This window comes from Populus euphratica, unplaced genomic scaffold, assembly GCF_000495115.2.
Source record: "Populus euphratica unplaced genomic scaffold, PopEup_1.0 scaffold189.1, whole genome shotgun sequence".
Classification (NCBI taxonomy): domain Eukaryota; kingdom Viridiplantae; phylum Streptophyta; class Magnoliopsida; order Malpighiales; family Salicaceae; genus Populus; species Populus euphratica.
In genome coordinates, this window is record NW_011500030.1 from 177,523 (window position 1) to 202,223 (window position 24,701).

The window sequence follows — 24,701 nt, forward strand, 5'->3', positions numbered from 1 at the left end:
CCATGGTGAGCGTGGACAAGAGCTCCTCCATGAGAGCGGAACCCGCACCCAATCCCACGTTGCTTTTGTTCTTCTTTTTTCTCCAAGTACACCTCCGGCAGATTCGTGGTTTTTTTTCAAAATAATTTTTATTTAAAAATTATTAAAATAATATTTTTAAAATTAAAATATCAAGTCGAAATAAAAAAATCAAATTTAATTTAGTTATTGTGAAAGGATTACAGAAACGTCCAGAAATCAGACTAGCTAATTTACATCATTGCTTGCACTGCCTATTGAAAAGAAAACTTCCTAGTCAGCTGGCATGTGCCCACCCTGAAACTCTTGTCATGAGAAACATGGAGAGTGTGGTGCCAGAAACTTCAGTCTTCTTGAGAGGGTCTTTGTACAAGAAGAAAATGGTAAAACAAGATATGCACAGAAAACTGTCACTAATGAGATAATGCAACACAAAAGGCTCCTTCACGTGTTCTTTCTAAAATTCAAACAGCAGCTCTTTTTAGGACTTGACAGGCAAACAAAAGTGGATGATTTCTTTGCTAAAGCTTCACAATGAACTTCACCACTCTTTCATATGCTACAATTTATTCCATTCCGGCCACTGGTCTTCGTGTGCTTGTTGCTTGCTCATCTACAGACATGCTTATCTAGGTTTTATCTGATAAACTCTATTATACCAAATTGAATGGAGGGTCATGTGGAACAGATCATACTTCAGTGGGCTAGCATGCCAAAGAAAATGTCGCTGAGCTTTCCGGACCCCGAGTTGCATTTGAAGATACTTCTCCTTTGGAATCGAAAGTAATATTTCTTTTAGGTTGGATATGTCTTTCTCTGCAAGGATTAATGAAAATGCTCCCCAATCCAAGACATCAAAAAATGGTGGCACAAAGTTATCTGATATAATTACGGGTACACACTCGTAAAAGATGGCTTCAACCACCCGAGGACTGTTGACCTCATAACCCTTGGGACAGATACAATACTTGCTTCTCTGCATGTGCTGGATGTAATTCATTTTGCTTGCAACACCAGGAGGCATAGGACCGAAGATCTTCATGTCAGGATCTTTGTCTTTCCAGTACTTCAATAAGATTGGACGCAGGTAACCATGCATGTTTCCAGCATAGAAGGCAAGAATGTTTCTCTGAGAAGGTGGTTTTCCTCCAAGATCTCGGAGGGGATTTCTAGCAGACCGAACATATGTTTCAGGAAGAGACACATCCCTCCCTATCTTGAAGCCAGCAGTGACATCAGCATTGCACAATGCTTTGATGCAATGTTCCATATGGTGCCTTGTTTCATATGGAGCCTGAAAGAGTTTGATATATGATGTGACTCCCAAATGGTTAAGCATGAAACAAAACAAATAAAGATACACAGATCCACATTCAAAAATAAAAAATCAAGTTTCATGATTCAATTATAGTGAACCCTGTCAAGTGAATTTAATTCATGTCCAGTCCAGAAAAAGGTGGAATCATTCGAGTGAACAAAGAGTCAAGTGACCAGGTTACCAAATATCCCCAATATTACATTGAGATTACCAAGGCAACCTCAATAGCATGATGTGTAAGCAAATGGCCTCATGGGAGGAGGGTCAGTGAAAGTGAATTTGTTAGTCAGGATCGTCAAACTTACATCCAGTTCTAAAATCCCCAGCAACATCCTAACAGAGTAACATGTTTCATAAGCATTCAAAGTAAGTTCTTTCTCCAAAAAAGAATAGAGCAAAGCATTCAAAGAAAACCATGACAAGGAGGGGCACATGAAAGGCATACCCAGTCATGGCAGGCAACAAGGAAGTGATCTGCTCCACCTGTTCTATTCCAGTATGAATATTTAGCTGCAATGCTTTCCGCGTATCTTTTCATATATAGGCGAAGGTTTGTCCTATTGTGAGAGTTACGTACATAGAGGGTGTATTCTAGCATTCGTGAACTGAATGGCATGTAAAATAGGTGAGCTTTTCGGGGGTCTTTCACTACAAAATGCTTATTTCCCTGCATCAGTTTCATAAACCATCCTTCTGAGGCATACAGTCCCTTCAATATTGGTAGATGAAAAATGGGTTTTTTTCCGTCCTTGTAGATATAGACCTTCAGGGTGCGTTCCATAAGTTCGTAACTCCTGAAAAGGCAACGAAGAAGAAATTGAAAATTACATCTTGATTGTTAACCAGAAATTCCAATCTTGTTATCATGACACTAATAGATGTCAAAGCCCATATCTAAAGGTATCATGAAAAATAGAGGGATGACTCCAATTACAGTTGATCTATGCTTGCAGTTTTAAGATGATGTAAGCTGCTCTACTGGGATATTGTTAAGAGTATTATTCTTCTTTTTTTCCAGACTCCAAAAGATATCTACAAGCACTCTCCACATGATAGATTGCAGTTGTCTACTGGAGAGGCTTATTACAACCAAGATTTGAAATGAATACAGAGATTGGGTGATTCCAAGAATAAAACATAAAGTATGAATATCCTGTACCAGGTTAAAGACCAAACTCAATTCCATCTGTCCCCAACTTGTGGTTTCAAAACCCATTTCACGGTCTAACCCCAACAAAAAAAATCCATTGAAGTTTGTACTTGATACATTCATAACAGAAGAAACATATATTAGATGCATGAACTCTACATTCTTTTTTGGATCTGAAAACGTTAGTCATTAAATTTTGGCTGAATGTATCCTTTCAAATAAGACAAGGACTAAAGGACACATTCAGAAATCTCCATTGCTTTTAAGCATATTAGGAATATCAAGATTTTTAATGAATAGGATGAGCTTTATAGCATTCAACTGTACAAGCATACAGTAGCAGAAAAGAAAACCAAGAATGCCATCTTATTTAAGTTTGGCCAACAATGTCATAAGACACATACACAGCACGATGTACGGATCTTATTGCAGACTTAATAACTCTGTTATAATGACAACTTGTATATTTGTTGTTATTGCAGTTTCTCCTTTTATGTTTCTATTTCTTCTTCTTCTTCTTCTTCTTTCAATTTTCTAATTAGCTTTCTCTGTCATAGCGCTGACCTAGACCAGTGTTCAACTCTCATCAAACATGAAGGTAGATCAGGTATTGACGGTCCATAAGTTGTTGACAGTAAGGGTCGTTAACTGATCTAGTAGTCCAAAGTTTATCTAAGATTACCTTTTAAACTTGGAAACATTTCGAAAGAGAGGAGCATAAAGATCTCGATCATGCACCGCAGCTGGAGCACTTTCAATCTGGGACCTGGCAGCCAAAATCTCCTGATCACGTGCAGAGGACCATTTTGGTCTCTGCGAGAAAAATTTCAAGGTTTAGATTTCATGTTTTGAGTAGAGCGCTAACCAAGGTTCTATTACTCAACAGAATTAGTAGAATACCATCGAGCGTGAAGACCTACGGTGCCGCGCTAAAATGCTGTTCATTTCATCTATTAATGTTATTGATTTTGGTGGCATCTCACACCTCATCCTTTTTTTCCCAGGTTTGGCCAGCACTTCAGAATAATTTTTTGCGGCTGCAGAATCACTTTTTAAGGCAGCAGGACCAATAGAGGAACTTCCATTTGACTTCAAATAGGTGGCCTTTGTGGATGAAGCCACTTCTTGAGAGTCTACAGGAAGAGTAGAGTTTACATGCTCAAATTCTTTATGTGCTTGACTTTTGTTTTGTTGCAGTACATTGTCTGTCGGAATATCATGGTCTGATTTCACATTCCTCTCAAGAGGGAGGTTGAGTCTGGCTTCATTTGCCAATTTCAAGACAGGGTTACTTTCTTCAGTTTTGACTCCGCCCGATGCAAAAGTCTCATGTCTATCCTTACCATCCTCAGATGGAAAATCATCTTCCAAATCTCTATCCACCTCAAGCCGGATGACATCATCCAGGACCTCCATGTCCCCTTCCTTTGATGAAAAGTCATGATCTGTGTCTTCACTATTTTTCTTTGTTCCGTCATCGTGAACCTCTTCTCCACCACCATTGGAATCATCAGCGTTTTCTAGCACCCCATCAAACTTGAAATAATTAGTCAAGCTCGACTTATCAACCGTGAGAGGGTAGCGGACCATGACAGACTTTTTGGAAGACTGTATGACAGCGAAGCTCCTTTTATCATACATTGAATCATTTACATTGGGAAACAGAGAGCGAAGAGCATTTCCGTAAGGGAGCAATAGAAACTGAAACAGTGTGTGAGTTACAGCCACCACCCCGAGTACAAGAAGCCATCTTCGGTTTACATTCTGGAATAACTTAGGAAGCTGAAAGCTAAGTTCCATGTCGAAAAGGAAAAAAAATTGTAGAGCAGAAATCACCCAGTCATTATAGGTAACAACTCCAAATTCCTTCTCTACCGCTGCCTAAGTTGTCCAGAAAATGAGCCAAAAAAATCAAAGAAGGAGGAGGATGAGGAGGAGTTATTTCATCTAGAGCATTAAATTAAAAATCTAGTCCTAGAAAATAAATAAATAAATGAAAACTACAAAATGAAGCGGAAGCAACAAATCTAGATAGAACTCAAATTTCCCAGACATACTAAAATTCAAGGCAATTTTTTTTTTAAAAAAAAAAAAGTAAAGTAAAACTTACTCCATCGAAGCAAGCAGAATGGAATACGGAGAAAAATAAGCAAGTTGATATATTAATTAATAATAAGCACATGATGCAATAAGAGAATTGGAAGACATAAATTGAAAGACTTGCTGCTATGTAGTTAGGCAGGAGTGATGATTTAAAATGCATGTCATGCCTGTTCATTAAGAAACAGGAATCGATCTTCACAAGTTGCAGGAAGAAGAAGGAGAAGAAGAAGCAAGCGATGCGTGAAAGAGAGAAACCCTAACCTGAGTAGCGTGAAAGAGAGAAACCCTAACGTGAGTAGAGTTCAGTTGTCGGTGAACAAATGAAATGAAGCTTACTATGCACTCATAAGTTATAGTTTTCACTTTAGCTACCAGAAGAAGAAGTTTTGAGTGAGCGAGCGAGTGAAGAATCAATATAGTAATGATTCTTCAGAACAGCAAGCAGCGATGGTACACAGAAAGGAACAATCAAATTAAAGAAGAAGAAGAAAGAGGCGTGTACTTCACCAATGGCAGACAAATTGCTATTTCCTTTATTTTATTTATTTTGCTTATCTATTTTCTTTTCTTTTTTTAATTTTGTATACTTATTATTTGATTGTGGAATAATTTAGACTGAATGCATCTGTCATTTTCATGATTTCATCTCTCGCAAGACGCAAGTTGATACCAACCGGGTCCATCGTGGTTCAATAGTATTTTAAAAAAAAACTTTAATTATTTTTTAAATCATATATTAATATCACAAATAAATTTTAAAAAAATATTAATATATTTTTAAAAAAATACTTTTAAAAACCCACATTTGCCCCACTCCTCCTAGTAGATCCGGAGTGAATTGAACGAATGAGTCAACTGTAGAGGGAGGGATGTCAGGTGGGTTCCATGTAAATTTGTCTTCTCCTTTAATGCCTGTTTTTATTTTTTTATGTATTAAAAATATTTTAAAATTTTTTTATTTTTTTATTTTTTAAATTAATATATTTTAAGTATTTTTATATCATTTCAATTCAAAAATAATTTTAAAAAATAAAAAATATATTATTTTGATATATTTTTAAAAAATATTTTAAAAATAATATTAATTATACTTCCAAACATACCCAAACATTAAAAAAAAAAAATCCATCAACAATTATTTTTCATTCTATTTCTTAGCCATCTTTTTTTATAATTAATTTTTTTATAAAAAAATTGTAAAGTAACATAAAATAAAATGAAATGAAACAACACTGTTTAAATTTATGATGATTCAAAAAAACAACCCAGGACCCAGCCCCTCTCTCTGTGAGAGAGAGAGAGAGAGAGATGTTTTTCTCGCAGCCCCCAATGCTTCCACCACTTTCTATGTAGAAAATCACGTAAACATCCTATATTATTATTATTGTTATTGGTTTAGTTGTGATTAGATTATTATTTAGATTTTCTTGAAAATGTTATTGGTTTAGCTATGAATTTAAGCAATGAGAGTTGATTTCATGCGATTTTGTTTGGATTGTGCACAAATGATCAAAATTGATTTTATTATTTTTTCTGAATGATATGTTTAACCTTTTTTATATTATGTTATTATATTGTTTTTTATATGAATAATAGCATTACTTACACTGATCAAAGTAAATATTAATAAATCTAGGTATGTTATATGTAGATATTAAACAACTTACATGTAATAAACTTGGATTGAATTATAATAATATTAAAGTTAATATAACACGAAAATATAAAATTAAAAAACATCATTATTAATGATCCTGTATTGATTTAATGTGATTTTAGTTTTAACATAACAGCTGATTTTTCTGTCCTTGTTCCAACCTTTGGCCGAAAGGATAGAATAACATCAAATGTAGATATGACTCAAAATCTTCATTCAACTTTAAATTTAACCTCTATTTATGCACCCAGTAAGATTTCATCACTCAACCATCCCAAGGGTGTTTTATTTTCTATTATACTTTCAGGTTTCGACTGCATTATCAAAATCACACCAAGTTTTTGAAACGTTATGATTAAAGCTCAATTATTGAAACATACTTTTTCCCCTTTCGGATCTAATATTGTATAGAAAATGAATGCGAGAAGGCAAAAGTGAAAAGAAATGGCATTCCCATCTGGTCCCCAACAGAGCCAGAGGATGGCAGTGGTACACGACATTTTGCCATCTTTCTTAAACAGAGAAAGAAAAAGAAACAGGTCTTCTGCCAGCCAATGCCACCGTGGTGGATGACTGGAAGGTTGACCATAGTTGCCAGGATGGAGGTCAGAGTTATCACCAACAAAGCAAGGCCTTGAATGAAAGATTCAGTTCCCACAGTCAAGAGCACACACCTGTTGCTTTGCACAATTTATGCACATAAAAACAACATACAAATGATTATTGTACCAACCGTCTCAAGTAATCCCATGCTTCCCTTAAACATTGCATCATGGTGTTTTAACATGTGATTTTTCCCGCTCCGTTACCCAGAAATGCATGGTATTAAACTTTTCTCAGCTTTCCATTACCCAGAAACGCAAAGTATAACACCGTCATTTGCTTTCCATATGAAAAACTCTGCTGTGCCAAACTGAATGAAGAATCATATGGAATAAATCATACTTCAAAGGTTTTTTGTGCCAAAGGAAATGCTGTTGGACCTTCTTAACTCCTAACTGCATTGCAACGTACTTCTCTTGTGGGATAGAAAGCAGAATGTTTCTCAAATTTGGGATGTCTTTCTCTTTAATAAATACAGAAAAAGCCTCCCAGTTCAATACCTCGAAAAGAGGAGGCACGTAATTGTCTGATACGATGACTGGCACACACTCGTAGAAAATTGATTCAACCACTCGTGGCGTGTGAACTTCATAACCCCTGGCACATATGCAATACTTGCTTCTCTTCATATACTCCCGGTATCTTCTTTTGCCTGCAATATCACGAGACATCGGACCAAGGATTTTCATGTCAGGTTCCTTATTTTCCCAGTACTCCAGCAGAATTGGTCGGAGATAACCATGCATGTTTCCTGCAAAAAAGGCCAGAATAGGCCTTTCTGAAGGAGATTTTCCACCGAGTTCTTTTAGAGGGTTCTCAGCAGAACGTATGTATGTAACAGGCAGAGTAGTATCCTTGCCAATCTTGAAACCTTTGGCAACATTAGAGTTGCAAAGAACCCTGATGCAATTCCTCATATGATGCCTCGTCATTTGGGAGGCCTGAAAGTCAATATGAAATCAAATGAGCTACTACCCAGAATTATCAGGAAATATGACAGTAAGACTAGGATTAGCTACATGATAGCAAGTTACATATCATCATGGTCAACAATTACTCTATTACTAAAAATCATCATAATTCAGGTCCTTTGCTATCCAGGGCACTCAGAAGAGTCTCCCTCGCTATGAGCACCATTCAAACTTCTCAAAGTTATCAGTCCAATCTCACAAATAAGTACAATCAAACTAGGCAATGAGGCTTGTGGCCATGGATGACAGTTAATTCTGCCCAACTGTTTGGTCATTTGGCCGGGTTTGCCTGCAGCCAACCTACAAAGTCAAATGCATGTCATTGGATGCTTCTGATAACACTATCAACATTCTAAAGCACTTTGACAACAGTTCAAGAAACCCATGAATTAAATCTTTATGATGCACAGAACTGTAAAGCATACCCAGTCATGACAGCCAACAAGAAAATGATCAGTTCCTCCAGTTCTATTCCAGAAAGTATACTTTTTAGCAACTAAATCAACATAGTTCTTCAAAAATTCTGCAAGTTCCTTTTGATTGTGAGAATTGCGATCAAACAGGGCCATCCTTAACATATGCGGACTAAATGGCAAGTAAAACAGATGAGCTTTTCTTGGGTCCCGTACTACAAACTTTTTGTTTCCCTCTATCAGCTTCATAAACCATCCTTCTGAGGCATATATTCCCCTCATCTTTGACTGGTGAAATATGGGTTTTTCTCCTTCCTTATAGACATAAACTTTGAGCATGCGTTCCATCAACTCGTAACTCCTGCAAATGAAATATATGGAAGCTTTAGCTCAGTTTCTATAAGAGGTAATTCTGCAACCATCATGCAGATCAAGAATTCAAAAACACATGGCATCTCCTCAGGAACTCAGGTGGAGCTGTGTGCAGGCATAATTTTGCAGTTGATGTACTAGATCCCAGAGGTCAGAGCAATATTATGATTCATCAATCTCAGAATGTTTTTGAGTCAAGTGATCAAGGAATTGAAATTATTGGGCAAATACAACGTAAGTAAAACTATTAGCATGAAGCAAAATACTAGTGTTCCCTGCTTCAAATATTAGGCAGTTAATCATGTTGTGATTTGTGTGTGTGTGTGTGGGGGGGGGGGGGGGGGGGGGGGGGTTGCGCGCAGCAAAATCATTATTTTGGCCAACAATTTCATAATGCTATTGGCATTAGAAGTAGTAGATGTCTAGATATGCTGCAGAATGGATAGAAGTCTTCTGCGACCCACATATACCTCAGATACTGCCCAGTATTCTACATCACTGCACATATGCTAGTGTAACCAATATTTGACCACACCATAAGTCATTCCTGACATGTAAAATAACTTTCCAGCTGATTAAAAGAGAGAAGAAACATTAAATATGAAATAGTTCATAGATATAATTATATAAAATACTGAACATTTAAAGAGGCTCACCTTTTGAACATGGAAATATTTCGAAAGGCAGAGGCATAAAGTCCAGGAGGGTTATCTACACGAGGAGCATTCTCTATCTCCAATTTTGCTGACAGAAGTTCACGATCACGAACAGACAACCGTCGTGGCTTCTATTACCAATAAAAGAAATAAGTGAAAGTTCCAACAAACAAAACTCCTTCCTACCATTCAAACAGATTCTTGAAACTATGAATTCTTACCATAGAATGGGAATAAACAAGACTATGAAGCAATAGTGAATTCATTTGGGATATTGACGTGGACTGCTCCCACCTCTTCAATGTGGATATACTATCCCTCGAAGAATTATTGTTCAAAGTGACAGAAATGGTCTGCAATAATTCAGCATTCTTGGTTTGCGTCTCCATATGTTCCAAAGAAATTACCTTGGTAGGGAAGAACGAGTCAGAGGTTATTGAATCTCTATCCCTATTTTCCCCGTTCTTTTTAGAAACACCCAATAATACACTTGGCACAGTGCCAGCATTACTTTGAATTCCTCCAAATGTTGAGCTATTGGTTGCTTCCAATATTTCAGTTTCGCCAACCTGCTTCAGGTGTTTGCTTCCAGTTTCTATAGATTTTTCCTGTGAAGAAGTATTGTCTGTACTTTTACCGAGCATTTCCCCCAACTTGAGCAAGACATCATTTTGTTCAATCTTATTAGATGACAACTCATAGTCTGCCTCTGTGTTTTCTATTTCATCCTCATCCCCAGCTTCTTCACCCAAATCAGATGAATCAGAACCATTTGTCATGATATGAAATACACGTATGCTTGACTTTGAACTGTTTGATAAGATGGGATTGCTGATCAGCATAACTACAGAACCCTCTTTGGCAGGTGATACAGACCAACCTTTCCCATAGGGAAGTGCAAAACATTGAAAAAGAATGATGACAATAACGGCCACGCCAATAACCACCAGCAATCTCCTAATCTCTACAAGACATAACCTCTGAAAAAGGGCAGAGGTTTCCATATCACACAAGTGTGATATCACCAACTATTTAAATCAAGCTCAGCAATCTGACAGGCCATTAAAAACAAAAAAAATCACTCCCTCCCTTGCAAGTATTTGAAGCTAAGCCTTGACTAACCAAATAAAGAGTCTGGGAAAGTATACACAAATCAATAGGCAAAAGTTGAAGTCTTTTCTCATATTAGAAACTAATCGAAGGATAGTCCACCGAAAGCTGCTTCTCCCAGTTACCAAAGGAGACAAGTGGTTGCCAAATTAAGCACCACACGCCAGAAAACACAATAAACCTTAGGAACTTAAACCTGACTAAATAAACAACAAAGCGATGAAAACTTAAGTTGTGTTACCTGTTATAGCTCCCTCCATTAAAGAGCGACCTCGATTAGCTTTTCAGTAAGTAGCCCAGCCACTGTCAGTTGTCTGTCGGTGACTGTCTCTCCGTATCTAACCCGTTTGTCCTTTTCATGAACACAACATGTCCTTACTATTTGCCTAAAATTACAAACAGACCAGTACAATAAAAATAATCCCCAACAAAAACCGACACCGTTTCATCTCTTCCCAGTTCTTTCTCCCTAAACCCCCAATCATCCACTCTAGAAGTTCAACAGCCGTCACCATTTCCGTTAATGGCGCTAAAAATTATTTCTAATCCCATTTCCAATCTTTGCACCGCCATACCGTAACCCATCCCACCGCCCGTCCACTGAGGTTAGCTTCTCTCGATGGAACAACGCCACCGCCGCTTCACTTCTGCTACCAACATCGTCACTAATCACGACCTGAATAACGCCACCGAAGAAAATTCTTTTTTTAATATCCACCGACACACCTTCACCTCGCTCGATAATAAATCCAAACACTCCTGTACCCCTGAAAAGATTCCACCCCGCCTTTCGCTGCAAGATTACCAGAATACCCCAACCGCAAAACAAAGCCGAACCACCTATTAGACATGAAAGCCGAGATCAAGCTAAGCGAAGGCGGCGTCTCCTATGTAATAGACGGCGCGCCGTTCGAGTTCAAGTACAGCTGCGTGAGAGGTGCTGCACATTTTAAATGTTGTGTTCAGCACCTCACAATGTCCGAAAATACCATTATCCTGTGTGGTTGGAAGCGTAAATATATCCTCATTTTGAGATTCAAGATCTTTATTGTCAATGTACACTCATTTTGAGATTCAAGATTTGTGTTGTCAATATACACATCATTTTTTGATAGCACTTATTTTTATACCAAAATAAATATAAACAACTTTATTCTTAGATATTTTTTGGTTATATATTTATTATATTTAAGCATTTGAACTCCCACAAGTCCACCCAAAAATAACTGATTTGCAGTGTCAGGATTTTCAGATATAATTACCACCTTTCTTTTGCCACGAAGAAAAAATCTAACAGCTTGAACACTTTAAATGTATATATTATCCAATCACCAAAAAAATCATATTTATGAGCGTAATGGATTTCAAACATCATCAAATGCATAACGTATTCCTTTTTTGAAACTGAGAGGGCTTGTGAAATTAATAATGTACTCTTACGGACATTGCAGAGTCCTTGTAGAACATAATCCATAACAACAACTATGTTTTCCATATTCCAGCAGATTATTATCTATACTTGTGATGCTGACGCGGGCCCAGGTCCCACTATCCTCTTCCAGAACCAGTGATTTTGCCAGAGAAGATACACCTCCTCGATCGGTACTTGCTTTGTTTCTGGCAGTAGGAAGAAGATGAAGGCACTCATGATGAAAATTAAACCACCGAACAGCAAGAAAATTCCATATTTAAGGTGACAGAGTGAGATGAGGAAACACTGTGCTATCAAAGCTGTGAAGATCATGTTGACGCAGACCACCACGCTCTGACCAGCAGACCTCATCTCCAAGGGGAAGAGCTCACTTGGAACAAGCCATCCAAGAGGACCCCATGACCTTCCATAAGCCAGGACAAACAAACAAATGGCAATCACAAGGAAGATGCCAATTCCTTTGGGGATTGGCTTTCCTTCTCCGAACTTCAAGGCCAAAGTTATGGTCACAGCAATCTGCAAATCAAACAAAGACAATTATGGATATGGGGTGCTAAAATATTTTAACCATATGCTGTGCATATATATGTGTATTTACAGGGCTGATTAAAACTTAAAAGAGAGTTACCATGACGAAGAACATTTCAGTCCCGGCTTCCAAGAAGAAAGCTCTTCTGCCAAATTTGTCTACTAAAGCCATTGAAATGAGTGCACCAACAACAAGTGCTGCATTGGTTATCACAGATGAAAATAGAGATGCGTCGTTGCTAAAACCCAAGCTCTGAAATAAGACGGGAGCGTAGAAGAGTATGGAGTTCATGCCAGTGAGTTGTTGAAATGCCGGGATCGCCAAGGCCCCAATTATGAACTGGGGTCGGTTCTTCCTCGCAAGAAGATTCCTGAAAGGATGCTTTATGGCTCTTGCTTCATTACTTGCATCAACAAGATCGGCAAACTCAGCATCAACCCGCGTTGTGCCTCTAACTTTCTCCAATACTCTTCTGGCTTCCTCTAGTTCTCCTTGTTCTACAAGACTGTTAGGGGTCTCAGGTAGGAAAATACCACCAACAAACATTATAGTTGCAGGAACTGTGGCTAAGCCAAGAGATAGCCTCCATCCCCATGGATGAATCTTTTCGGTTCCATAATTTATGAAGTTTGCTACTAGGATTCCTAAGCAGGTTGTCAGTTGAAATAGTTGATTAACTGCACCTCGGACTTTTGCCGGAGCCATTTCTGATAGGTACAAGGGAACAGCCTATACCAAAATCCCAGCAAGATTACAATCAGTAAATTAAACAGAGAACCTTTACATAACATTATTATTATTATTTTGATTCAGAGTAGTGGGCTAAATTCATTACTTGGTTGCTGAATAACAGCCTATACCAAAATCCCAGCAAGATTACAATCAGTAAATTAAACAGAGAACCTTTACATAACATTATTATTATTATTTTGATTCAGAGTAGTGGGCTAAATTCATTACTTGGTTGCTGAATCCAATGCCCGCACCAAGAAAGCATCGTCCTATGATCAGCATTGCAATGTTCTTTGCAAAAGCGTTGACAATTGCACCTGTAAAGAAGCTGACAGCTCCAACAAGGATGCTAGCCCTCCTACCTCGGCTTCTTGTTACATAGGAGGCCCCGAATGTGCTCACGAGGGCCGCAAAGTACAACGAGGATGTAAAGAGAGTCAAAACTTGGTCATCATATTTGCAGTAATCTGTCTCGCGGAGATGTGCGTGCTTCCTTCTGTAAACATCAGGGAAGAATTCTACCAAGAAATCATCCATGGAAGTGACTCCACCTGAAACCAAGTATGTAAAAATCCGTTTACTACAAGAATCGGGTCATTATAAATGCGTGTAATAAAATCTTTTGTTCATGTCTTTTTCGCTTCTATAGAAAAGCAAAGACATCACAGCTAAAAGAATCAAATTAAGAAAACCTGACCTGAAACACCAAGATCATATCCAAAAAGCGATCCTCCTAATGCTGCAACGATGCAAGCAAAAATGAAATAACCAGTTATCTTGTACTCATAAAGATGAGCCCTCTTAAGATTTCCTGCATCGACGAAACCTCCTGCCATTGCTCCAAACTAATATTACTTTTCCAAGCAGAGGCTAAAGTCAAATGCAGCAACGGAAGTAATAGGAACTAAGTGATTAGCTTAGCTACAGATCCCTGCTATCAAATATGAAATCACACGCAGTTTAGACGAAAACAAGAAAAATCATACAAACTAGGCTTTCCTAATGAATTGCCAACAAGGTTCATGCCTGTGGAGGCAGTTTGTTCAGATAAATGAAATAAAAATTGACGAGCTATCTTGGTATTTAAACACAAGTAATTGCTAAAGGAATTAAAAAGAAAAAGAAAAAAAAAAGAGTAGAGCCCCCTCTTGCTGTGCTGGATAATAGTTGTGCTGGATAATAATAGCACCATATCCAGTTTTCACCAAGATTCAGTCAGTGGGGGATAAGAAGATAGAGGCGAGTAAGGCGTAAATGACTACTGAAAGTTGATCTAATCAAGCTACGAACAATTAGGTGGCATAATGCTATATATGAGGCATGATCATCTCCCACATATACGTTAAACGTGATGTGGGCGAGGGTACTCCAGTGCTTATCCTGTAATGACTTGTATCCTTATTTGACTCGAAAAAAACAGAAACCGGGACTAGAGATTTGCCATATATAGCTTTGCAATCTAATCCGGGACTTGCTCATATATTACAGTTGTCAAAATTAATTATTATTTGCAAAAATTTACTTGATTTGTGAATCTCTCAACCGTTGGAATTGGATCTAAGGATAAGAGATTATAGGCACCTCTTCATTTTCGACAACTCATGATTTATGTTATTGTTTTTCCCTTTTAAAAAAAATAATTAAAATCTAAATCACTCACAAAATAATTTTTTTTACAGCGATCAAGGTTATAATTAATCGGACCCACCATTCTGTTCCAAATTACGGATATAATCCAATGATCCATAATGATCCTCTTGAGGTTTTTTTTTTTTTTTTTGCCCCGGGCTATCGAAAATTTTTTTTTTGCCCCGAGCTATCGAAAAAACAATTACGGAAAAACAGTTTTCTCCAACGTTATACATTCATAATTAATGATCAGTTTTATATTTTTATAATCAAAACAAATAATTCAGAATCTATAAAAAGAAATGTTTCAATTACATAGCATCTCATGAAGGCCTAAAAGCATTAAAAGGATAGATATAAATGTTTCAATTATTCTTTTATTTTTTGAATAGTTGTGCACACATACCTATTTTATCTCCATAATAGCAGCTAAATCATTTAGCTAGCCTAAATTATTTAACCATGTCATTCAATATGATTGAAGAAATCAAGTCTCGTCAATGATACAACAATGTAATTAAACAATTTTATTTGATTTTAAAAAATTATAAAAAAAATATAAAAATCAAATGAAATATCCACCTAAAGGAATCTTGTGAATCCATTCACTAAGGCATTTTTCCAACAAAAACATGATCATCTTATGGAGCAATATATTATTAAATACATGCACGATTGGCTTTAATGCAAGTAAAAGATTATTAAGGTATATGTTTTATAGTCAATCAATTGATAAAACATGATACTGATTTTGTTATTGTAAAATATATTTTTTAAATTAAAATATTCTTCATCTTTAATATTCATTTATAATTGACTAATGAGTCTAGCATAAATATAAAGTTTTTAGAACAAAAAATATTTTGTAAATAAAATTATAAGTAGTTATAATCATAAAGACGCATATTACATTAAAGCATTGTTTCTAAATGTTTTCGGTAAATGCTTTGTTAAGACTACACATTAATTAAAATTGCTGGGACTAGTAAATATTATTTTCTTTTCTTTATGAAAAAAAACACTTATTCTCATAAGTTAATGTATAAGGGATATTTAAGACTAAAGTGTAGGTATTTGTTTAAATAACAAGTATAATGAACTGGCGCGTATGAAGATTTCATATAGAGAGATCATATATATCTATGAAAAAACTAACATGAAAGTTGTGTAAGTGATTGGGATCACTAATGACACGACGAAAAGATTGTTGTCTTCTCCCAAGTGCAAGAGTGTCGAAGTAATAAATAACCCGACAAGACCGGGGTCGAACCAAAGGGAGGTTAATTGTACAAATTATAAACGACAATAGTACAACAACAATAATAATAAAAACAACAACAATAATAATAGTAATAACAATAATAACAACAATGACAATAACAACAACAACAACAACAACAACAACAACAATAATAATAATAATAATAATAGTGGTAGTAGTAGTAGTAGTAGTAGTAGTAGTAGTAGTAGTAATAATAATAATAATAAAGAAAGAGAAGAAGAAGAAGAAGAAGATGATGAGAACTTGGAAATGAAAAATTAATATAAGGATTAAACAATAATAATAACAAATATCAAGGTTAGAGGTTCCACTAATGGTATATCAAACAAGTATAGTATAAACTCTTATTATTCAATTGAAAACCACACACAAAGGAGGTTCCAATTAGATTATAGATTGTTAACATGATTACATTAGTCATCTTATTCAATTAATGCTAGTACTTGTAAATCTCATCAAGCATTCATGATTATAACTTATGTTAACAATAAATCAAGTTCCTTTCATAGCTTAGGTGTCGATTATACCATACAGTATGAGCTATGAAAGTGCCAAGCATTTGTTGTACCAAGTGTTATACAACATAAATCAAGATTAGTCATTTAACAAGCAAAGTATTAAAGAGTGAACAAGATAACAAATATAAAACATGTTAGTATCAAACATTAAAGTCCATATTAAGTTTACACTATATTTATTCTTACACCATTAGTGTAACCTTTTCACCTTGACATAATAAACTTAGTTAGACATAATGAAAGAAAGAAAAATAAATAAACAAAATAAGAACATAAATAAGATAAGAGTTAACAAAGTAAACGAAAGGAATTGAAAGACATAAACTTGATATTAATGAAAGCAAAGCATAAGCAATACAAAAAATACAAAGAGAGAAAGGAAGAGTATGATCTTGATCTCGAAACCAAGATGCCTAAATGCATGGCAAATGCCTCCTTTTATAGGCCAAAATTGGGAACTATTGATTTGATGACTAATTGATGAGTGGGTGGCCAACTCTTGACTTGGTGACAATCCTTATCTTCTCTTGTCTGCCCAAAAAGTCATTGATAACGTCAAAATTGGAGCCACTTGAAAACATGAAAGTTGTAGGCAATTGTCTCAGCTTTCTTGTGTAAAAACGTCAGCTTATTTGGACTTCTAGAACTCCAGATATGGCCAAAATACTGAACAGTGCTCGGGCTGGAGGACAGATTCGGGCTTCTTTGTTGTTACTACAATTTGGACTTGAAAATGGTATTTTTAGATCTTGGGCTCTATATGAAAGTTGTAGGCCTATGTCTTACCTTTCCATTCATATAAAGTAGACCTAAATCTGAGATCTATAGCTCCAGATATGACCCAATTACCGAACAGTGTTCCGGTTTGGATTGCATCGACATCTCTTTTCTAATTTTGGTCATCTCTTTGCCCTTGCAATTTAAGTTCTTAAAGTCATCAATCAATTCTTTCATTTATGTGATAAACCTGCATTTAAAATGGACATTTACCACAAATTAAAGGTATCTTATATTATTAGATATATTATTATAAAACATGTTTTAGTTAAGGAGTTATTGATACTTCAAGTGCAAAATGATGATATAAAATCATGATAAAAATGCATTTTTAAGTACTAATCAGCTAAGTTATAGTAAATTTTATGTTTAAATCCCGAGTATATATTTCCTTAATAGAAGGTACCAAATTGGTGGTATAACATGAACTATATGAAGATATTTTAATAATAAAAAAATAATTCACCATTGTAGGTGAGTTAGTGAAAATGTTTGCTCTAAAATAGTATTGATTATGAAAACCTTATACAAGATGGAAAGAAATTTGAAAAATATTTCAAATCTTATTTAAATAATCAATAACTCTAGTTAGTATAAATAAAAATTTACCCCTATTTAAAAAAAAAGTCTTGAAAATTATTTTTAAAAAATCATGTTCAAATAGAATATTTGCATAAAAAAATTCTTTTTAAAAAAATATTCAAAAATAAAATATATTTACGAGCTATAATCAGGTAAGAATTTAATTTATAACTTATTAGAAAATCATGCAAGCATGTAATTTGGGATTTTAATGAAGAAAATGGAAAACATGGATGAAATTGGTTGTATTGAAGAAATTAATGAAACTGGAAGACCAAGGATGAAAATGAAAACGATGGCAAAGTTTGGAATTCCAATTCATTCAATTGGGCGCTAATTTAGGAGAAAAATAGAATTAAAGGCAAAAGTGGCTGAATTTGCAAGCCAATGACCAAAACAAAAGAGATGGAAAAGTTTGGAATTCCAATTAATTTTATAAGGTACCTAATTGAAAAGAATAATCAAAATTTGGAGTTAATTTGTCAAAAAAAATAAAGAATTAAAGGACCAAGTATCAAAATAAAAGAGGTTTTAAAATTTAGGGATCCAATTAATTCAATTAAGGGAGTGATTGAAGAGATAAATCCAAATTTAGAGTCAATTTGAAGAAAATTAAAAACATTAAAGGACCAAAGATCAAAATAGAATAAACATTGGAATTTGAAAACCTTATTAATTCAATTAGGGGTGTGATTGAGAAGAAAATGAGATTTTGGGTCAGTTTGATAAAAAATATATACAAATTAGAAATCCAAGAATTGAATTATAAGGGTGCCTATACTAAAGGATGATATTGAATATCATATGGGGCTCAATTGAAAAAAATCTTGAAAAATTAATCCAAATTAACCAAGCATGATGGAATTAAGATAGTAAAGATAATATTAAAATTTGAAAAGGTGATAATAATAATAAAAAAAAATAAAAACCATCGAAATAAAACGATGTGAAGCTTCATTGTATTTTAATGAATGAAAGTTAAAAGCACTAAAATAATGTCTTATTCATATATGATGATGGGTTATCTCCAACTCCTCACTCGTGCGACATTATTGCTTCTTTTTTTTGTAGTGTTTTGGCTCATTATTAAGTACATGTCTCTCTTTCTTTATCTCTCACACACTAATATTTAAGGTAAAAAGACATCAATTTCTTCCTCTGCATTTTCACTTTATTTTTAGCAAAAATTTGATTAATTACCTGTCTAAAATAAAAAAAAAATATGTGTCAAAGTAGTCAACCCGAGCATATTTTACAAAGTGTACAACAATGATGGATGGCCAAAATTGTCCAAATGGATCAACAAACAAGATTATCCCACATACAAAAGTTCTAGAACCTTCCTCTTTTCCTATAAATGGAGGTGCATAGAGAGAATACGAGGAGGAGCTTAGAGAGAGAAAGAAAAAAGGTTTGAGCTTAAACCAAATACTCTAAAAAGTAGAGGGAAGTCAAGAGAGAAACAAAAAAAAGAAAAATGGAAGAGAAAAAGAGAAAACCACACCTAAACACCAAAGAAAAACACTAATTATAAGGAAGAAAAGAGTTAGGTTTTAGGTCACTAAATCATTTTATTTTGAACTAAAGAGTTATAGAGGGACAAATGATGAAAAGGAGTAAAAAAAATAGAGAAACAAAACACAAACCAAAGAGAAAGAATAAACCCTAGTCTATAGAGAAAAAACTATCAAAATACATCTCTATCGTAGGTCAATTATGTTAATAGCCGTTAGAAACCACCACAACCCCTCCACATCACAACCCTCTTTCTTCTTTGTTATTTGGGTTTTAGTACAAAATGATACTTTATATGCTTTTTGATTCTTAAATGTTTGAACACATATGAAAATAATATTTCTAAGTTAAGTGAAGTCTAATTTAGATATCATGTGTTATTTTTAAAAATTAAAAAAAAATATATATGGTGCCAAATATGTTAGAAATGCATGGATGGAAATTTAAAGTTTAGTTTTTTAGGGTTTATTCATGCTTAATTTAAATGTTGCATGTCTTTTATTTTAAAATATAAAAAAATTAGAACAAATATGTTGAATTTGGTTAAGAGAAAACAAATGCATGAAAGAAAAACCAAAACTTGTATTTTCAGATTCACTTGTAATCAACACAGAAAGATATAAGTTAGGGTTTTGAAATGTTTTTTTTATTTTGTTACATGTTTCCTTGATTATAAATAAAAAATCATGATATGTGTTTTTGCTTGCTGGAATAATGCACAAATAAATAATACATGACTAAAGATTTTTTTATTCTTAAGATTAAATAGTTATCTTGAAGTTTTATACTTGTTAAAGTTGTCCTTATCTTCGAGACCATGTTTAAAAATATATTTCAAATTTCATGCATTTTAGCCAAACCTCTCATAAAAAAATAAAAAATAAAAACTTTTGCATTTAGTTAGTGTTCATACAAGTTTTGTAATGAATATGATATTTTCATGTTCTTATTTCTAAAACAACAAAAAAAATTATTATATTGCATGTTTTTATATTAAGTTGTTATAACTTGTTTATAAAACTCATTAAGATATTTATCTAAATTAAAAGGGATTTTATAGGATGACATTCCAAAACCCTTTCAAAACCTTTTAAAAAACATATTAGAAAATAAATATTTTATTATTCACTTATAATGTTTAAAATAAATGAAATTATAACAGGCTATTATCTTAAATATTTAGTGGGAGTAAGACCGCAATTTTTATTTTTCAATTTATTTTTCAAAACATGTCTTCCTTTTAAAATTTCAAGCATTTAAATATAATATTTATTGATGACATTTAAGTGTTAATAAGGGGTATGATTTTTTCTTAGTAAGTCTAATATATTTGTGCCACTATACCTTATCACTAAGTAGACTAATTAACAATGTTACTACTTTTTGGATATTTTGGATTTAGGGTGCAAAATTCTCATCCAACAAGAACCTAGCATTATAGGATAAATATACATGAACATGGCTTTATTTATCCATCATTAAAGTGTTTAGTGATAAATCAATCTAGAATTTAGGCTGGGTTCAATAACCCTAACAAAGATCCACATAATTATTCATTAATTTAACCTGATAGGTTATTAATAGTTATAGGTTGTGATTGAGAGTAAATGGTTATAAGCATATGGATTTACCAAGCAATTAGAAGTGACAAAGATAACCTGAACTTTATAATGGATAAGTTTAAACATACTTGTCTATCCAGGGTTAACTTATTGTAGCATATTTATTATCATCCATGTAGATAGACCATTGGTAGATTAAGAATAATAAACCATTAGGAATAAAAGACAAATAATAATACAACTTATTTCAGATATGATGTTTTAAGATGATAGTATTTTCCTTTTAACATTATCAATCTCTTACTTTAGAACTTTGTAGATAAGTTAAGGTTTAATAGTATGATACTAAGTAGCTTCTTTTTTTTTTCTATTTTTACCCATTTTACATAAATTTCATTGTGATGTCAGGTGCAGCAAAACGACAACTCCACTAGAGAATTTTAGATCTAAACATAGCCTTCTTGTCTTTTTATTATTAACATGTTTGTTGTGTTTATTTACCTTCCACTTTAATTTTTAGCATGCTTTTTTATTTCATTTTGACATGTATGTTTTGGTTATAGATTGATGCCTTCACATAACACTATTTAAAAGCACGCACCCTAGACTTAGGTTAAGTTAGGGAGTAGCAATACCTTAATAACCTTTTATTTAGATAAGACTTATTAAACCATTCAATTTTGATTTGATTGTCTCTTTAAATATGTTTAGTAAGCTGATGCGATATGGTCCTAGCCTATATTATTCATACGTAGTAGGTCTTATGTTAGCCCTTTAAAGCTTGATCATTGAGAAACACAGGAGACCTTTTAAGATTAGATGGTAAACTTAACTCGACACATATAATATATAGAATATTTTCTTAAAACGTATCTTTATACTATCAACACATCTCTAATCTACTCTCTGCACACATTCTTATACATTTTATGATCCATACACCTATTATCATCATGAATAAGTTTTTTTCATGTGAAATATAGTCCTCTAAAATCAAGCCTCCTTTTAAAATCTACTTCAGAAAAGACAAATGGATTAAAAGGAAACGAATCAACTAGAAATAAATCAACAAAAAGATATAAACAATCTCAAAGTATAGGTTGTTAAGTTTCCTAGTTTTCTCAAGAAAGCCTTACAAACAATCATGTTCAGGAAAGGGACATTAAGCCACGAATAAGTCCACGGCGAGGCATTGCCCGTAGCTAATATACAACAAGCATTGTCATCTCTAATAGCTCATTTATCTTTATCACACCAAACTTGGAGGTAAACGATGTTTCACCAGAATCTTAATATACAACTCATTGCCTTTTTACTCAACTAGCAGTTTAAGCACAAGCACCTCTAATTATATACTTGACTACTTATGAGTAAAAAAAATTCAGGATAATGAAAGAATCTAAGTCTAACAAGTTGTTGTAATTAAAAAAATGTTAAGAATGATAGAAGGGATATAGATTTATGATCTTATGAAGACAATTAAGATATACCTAGTGCCTGATATAGTTATCCTAAAAAATTCAAAGTCTTGAGTTCATCAAATATAGCAGCACCCGATACTTGATGACCTGTCTTTGAGGACACTTTAGTAAAATGAATAAAATAGTACATGATAAGAAGCTAATGATACATTTCTCCTTTGAGAATTTAAGTGATGCTACCTTGAGCTAGTAGATGAAGCTTGACAACACCAGGATTAAAAGATAGAGAGACTTGATGGATGCTTTCATCAAATAATAGAAGTTTAATTTGAATGTAGTCCCTAATCAATTAAGCCTACAAAGCATAGAAAGAAGCCCAAAAATATTCAATCTAAAAGTACATTTAGAGGTGGTGTGAAATAACAGCCAAAATACATCTTTTATTGTTAGGAAAGGAAATGATTACCTTGTTCTCCAATACATTTTATTTTAAATACCTTGTTAGAAGTTCAGCCTAACACTTTACTAGTATAGTAATAGTGGCTAAAAGGATTGAAGGGGTCATCAAAGCAGAAAGATCTTGGATGTTGCTAAATCTAGAAGGATTTATTGAAACAAAAAAAAAAGAAAAGGAAGTTCATAATTTGGAAGGAAATTATTACCAGACCAATAATAGAAATCACGAGGGAACTCCGCTCGTGTTAACTTCTAAACACCTATTAATCTCAAGTTTGCCATCTTTTATTCCTAGAAATCAACACACTAACACCAAAAATCACCATGCTAAATAAATAATCAAACTAGAAATAATTATTACCTTTATAAAAACCTCTAAAAAAAGCAAAAACCTTACCACCTCTTCTTTTACCATCGAATAAGATGTATAAAAGATTGGTTAGCATCAAACAAATTGTTTTTATCCTTCAAACCCATTTCAGTCGCCATATCATTAGTGGTATAAGCCCAACCAAACTTGTAAGTTTCATACTAACATTTTTTTTCATGGTATTAATAATTATCCTACCTTTAAAAGAAAGTATTTATGTGTTATTAAGGTTATCGAGATAACATTTACTGAGGCACTTAATGTAAACACCAATTTGCTCCCAAATAATGCTACTATAAATGAAGCAATGAATGAAATCATGATTAAATATGAGAAAAGACAAGAGATAATTGTAAAAGTGATTATATATTTCCTTTAATATAATCAGTTTATTACCTTAAAATTCTGTGTACTAGTTAGGGTTTTCTAATGATCACAATACAAAGTGGAGACTTTTTTTTTTACTCATTCCACTTATAGTTGTCATAACGTTGAGTACAACAATGATGTTGAGAATAAATATGATTTAATAAAGAATATACATTTCATGCTCAAATGTCTAAATCAAAACATTTTTGAAGAAATGATAATATTTACATTAAGAAACTAGCCACTAAAAAGTTAAGTCAGATTATATATGACTTTTTTTTATCATTTAAAGGATTATGATATGTCATTAGGCACTGCACTTGTTCTTTATAAATAAATAAATAAATTTATTGAATTGATAATAAGTTAATTTATTTAATTTTGTTTTGTTAGGATTATGATTTATATTTGGGTCAATATATTAGAAATCTAATAGGCCACACGAGTTACGAATCATTGTTAAAAAAATTAAACTGAGATAATTAATCAAGTGGGACTTAATTATAAATAAGTTTTAGAAATTGAGAACTAAAATGTAATTTACATAAGAGATTATAAATCTAGACCATATCTTCCCCCATATTTACTCTTCTATTTCCCTCTTCTTTGCAGACAGCCTACACAGTCACATCTTCTTTTCTTTTTCTTTTGTTTTTCTTTCTTTTTCTATTTCCTTTCAACTTAACTTCCATCTCATTTATCTTAGGTATAAAAACATGGAGGAGGGCTTTGGGGATCATAGCTTAAAGATAATGACAATGACATTTGCATCGACAACCTAAACAATAGCTTTACGAGGTTCTTCTACTCTTTTTTAATTTTTTTTTATTAACATGGATGTTTGGGTTAGCTTACATGCACCTTACCTTGAAGTTAACGATCATGTAAGCTTCCAGTAATTCTAAGATTTATATGACTCGAACTAATGATCTTTAAAAAGCAAACTCAAAACCTGACCAGTTGAGCCACACCCCTCAAAATAACTAATTTACTATGACATATGATTTTATACACTAACAATAAAAGTTATTGTTATATTATTTAAATTAAAATTACTATATAACACACAAACATAATATATAAGATTTCAATGGATAAATTAATAAAGAATTAATATTAATATTTAAAATTTGAAATGTCACATTAATTTCATATA

At 33.6% G+C, this 24,701-nt stretch overlaps 3 protein-coding genes across 8 annotated transcripts; all 3 read right to left on the bottom strand.

The window, feature by feature from the left end:
• Nucleotides 1-349: 349 nt before the first annotated feature.
• Nucleotides 350-5,118, bottom strand: LOC105142419 (Exostosin family protein). Of its 3 annotated transcripts, none has more exons than XM_011050043.1 (5): nucleotides 4,881-5,118; nucleotides 3,387-4,363; nucleotides 3,169-3,299; nucleotides 1,782-2,130; nucleotides 350-1,312 (listed from the first exon to the last, which is right to left on the bottom strand). In XM_011050043.1, the coding sequence occupies exons 2-5, from the start codon at nucleotides 4,284-4,286 to the stop codon at nucleotides 644-646; spliced, it is 2,049 nt and encodes a 682-aa protein (XP_011048345.1). In that variant the 5' UTR covers nucleotides 4,287-4,363; nucleotides 4,881-5,118; the 3' UTR covers nucleotides 350-643. The 3 variants fall into 3 exon arrangements, with proteins under 3 accessions (XP_011048345.1, XP_011048342.1, XP_011048344.1); XM_011050040.1 differs by having other exon boundaries at nucleotides 3,387-4,367; XM_011050042.1 differs by having other exon boundaries at nucleotides 3,387-4,367; nucleotides 4,851-5,118.
• Nucleotides 5,119-6,671: 1,553 nt separating this feature from the next.
• Nucleotides 6,672-11,367, bottom strand: LOC105142420 (probable glycosyltransferase At3g07620). Of its 4 annotated transcripts, none has more exons than XM_011050045.1 (6): nucleotides 10,613-11,366; nucleotides 9,483-10,479; nucleotides 9,262-9,392; nucleotides 8,246-8,594; nucleotides 7,076-7,790; nucleotides 6,672-7,045 (listed from the first exon to the last, which is right to left on the bottom strand). In XM_011050045.1, the coding sequence occupies exons 2-5, from the start codon at nucleotides 10,263-10,265 to the stop codon at nucleotides 7,122-7,124; spliced, it is 1,932 nt and encodes a 643-aa protein (XP_011048347.1). In that variant the 5' UTR covers nucleotides 10,266-10,479; nucleotides 10,613-11,366; the 3' UTR covers nucleotides 6,672-7,045; nucleotides 7,076-7,121. The 4 variants fall into 4 exon arrangements, with proteins under 4 accessions (XP_011048347.1, XP_011048348.1, XP_011048349.1 ...); XM_011050046.1 differs by having other exon boundaries at nucleotides 9,483-10,482; XM_011050047.1 differs by having other exon boundaries at nucleotides 9,262-9,389; nucleotides 9,483-11,367.
• Nucleotides 11,368-11,685: 318 nt separating this feature from the next.
• On the bottom strand, nucleotides 11,686-14,508 carry LOC105142421 (sugar transport protein 14-like). The gene is made up of 4 exons (XM_011050048.1): nucleotides 13,762-14,508; nucleotides 13,293-13,615; nucleotides 12,432-13,061; nucleotides 11,686-12,319 (listed from the first exon to the last, which is right to left on the bottom strand). The coding sequence occupies exons 1-4, from the start codon at nucleotides 13,898-13,900 to the stop codon at nucleotides 11,885-11,887; spliced, it is 1,527 nt and encodes a 508-aa protein (XP_011048350.1). The 5' UTR covers nucleotides 13,901-14,508; the 3' UTR covers nucleotides 11,686-11,884.
• Between the last annotated feature and the right edge of the window lie 10,193 nt (nucleotides 14,509-24,701).

Excerpts from the sequence above, each read along its gene's own strand:
- LOC105142419 (XM_011050043.1), bottom strand. The coding sequence starts at position 4,286 with ATGGAACTTAGCTTTCAGCTTCCTAAGTTATTCCAGAATGTAAACCGA. Across the intron at positions 2,131-3,168 it reads AATGTTTCCAAGTTTAAAAG|GAGTTACGAACTTATGGAAC; the intron begins GTAATCTTAGAT and ends TTGCCTTTTCAG. Across the intron at positions 1,313-1,781 it reads TTGTTGCCTGCCATGACTGG|GCTCCATATGAAACAAGGCA; the intron begins GTATGCCTTTCA and ends AAACTCTTTCAG.
- LOC105142420 (XM_011050045.1), bottom strand. The coding sequence starts at position 10,265 with ATGGAAACCTCTGCCCTTTTTCAGAGGTTATGTCTTGTAGAGATTAGG. Across the intron at positions 9,393-9,482 it reads TTGTTTATTCCCATTCTATG|AAGCCACGACGGTTGTCTGT; the intron begins GTAAGAATTCAT and ends TATTGGTAATAG. Across the intron at positions 8,595-9,261 it reads AATATTTCCATGTTCAAAAG|GAGTTACGAGTTGATGGAAC; the intron begins GTGAGCCTCTTT and ends TTTCATTTGCAG.
- LOC105142421 (XM_011050048.1), bottom strand. The coding sequence starts at position 13,900 with ATGGCAGGAGGTTTCGTCGATGCAGGAAATCTTAAGAGGGCTCATCTT. Across the intron at positions 13,062-13,292 it reads GCATTGGATTCAGCAACCAA|GCTGTTCCCTTGTACCTATC; the intron begins GTAATGAATTTA and ends ATTTTGGTATAG. Across the intron at positions 12,320-12,431 it reads CTGAAATGTTCTTCGTCATG|ATTGCTGTGACCATAACTTT; the intron begins GTAACTCTCTTT and ends TTTGATTTGCAG.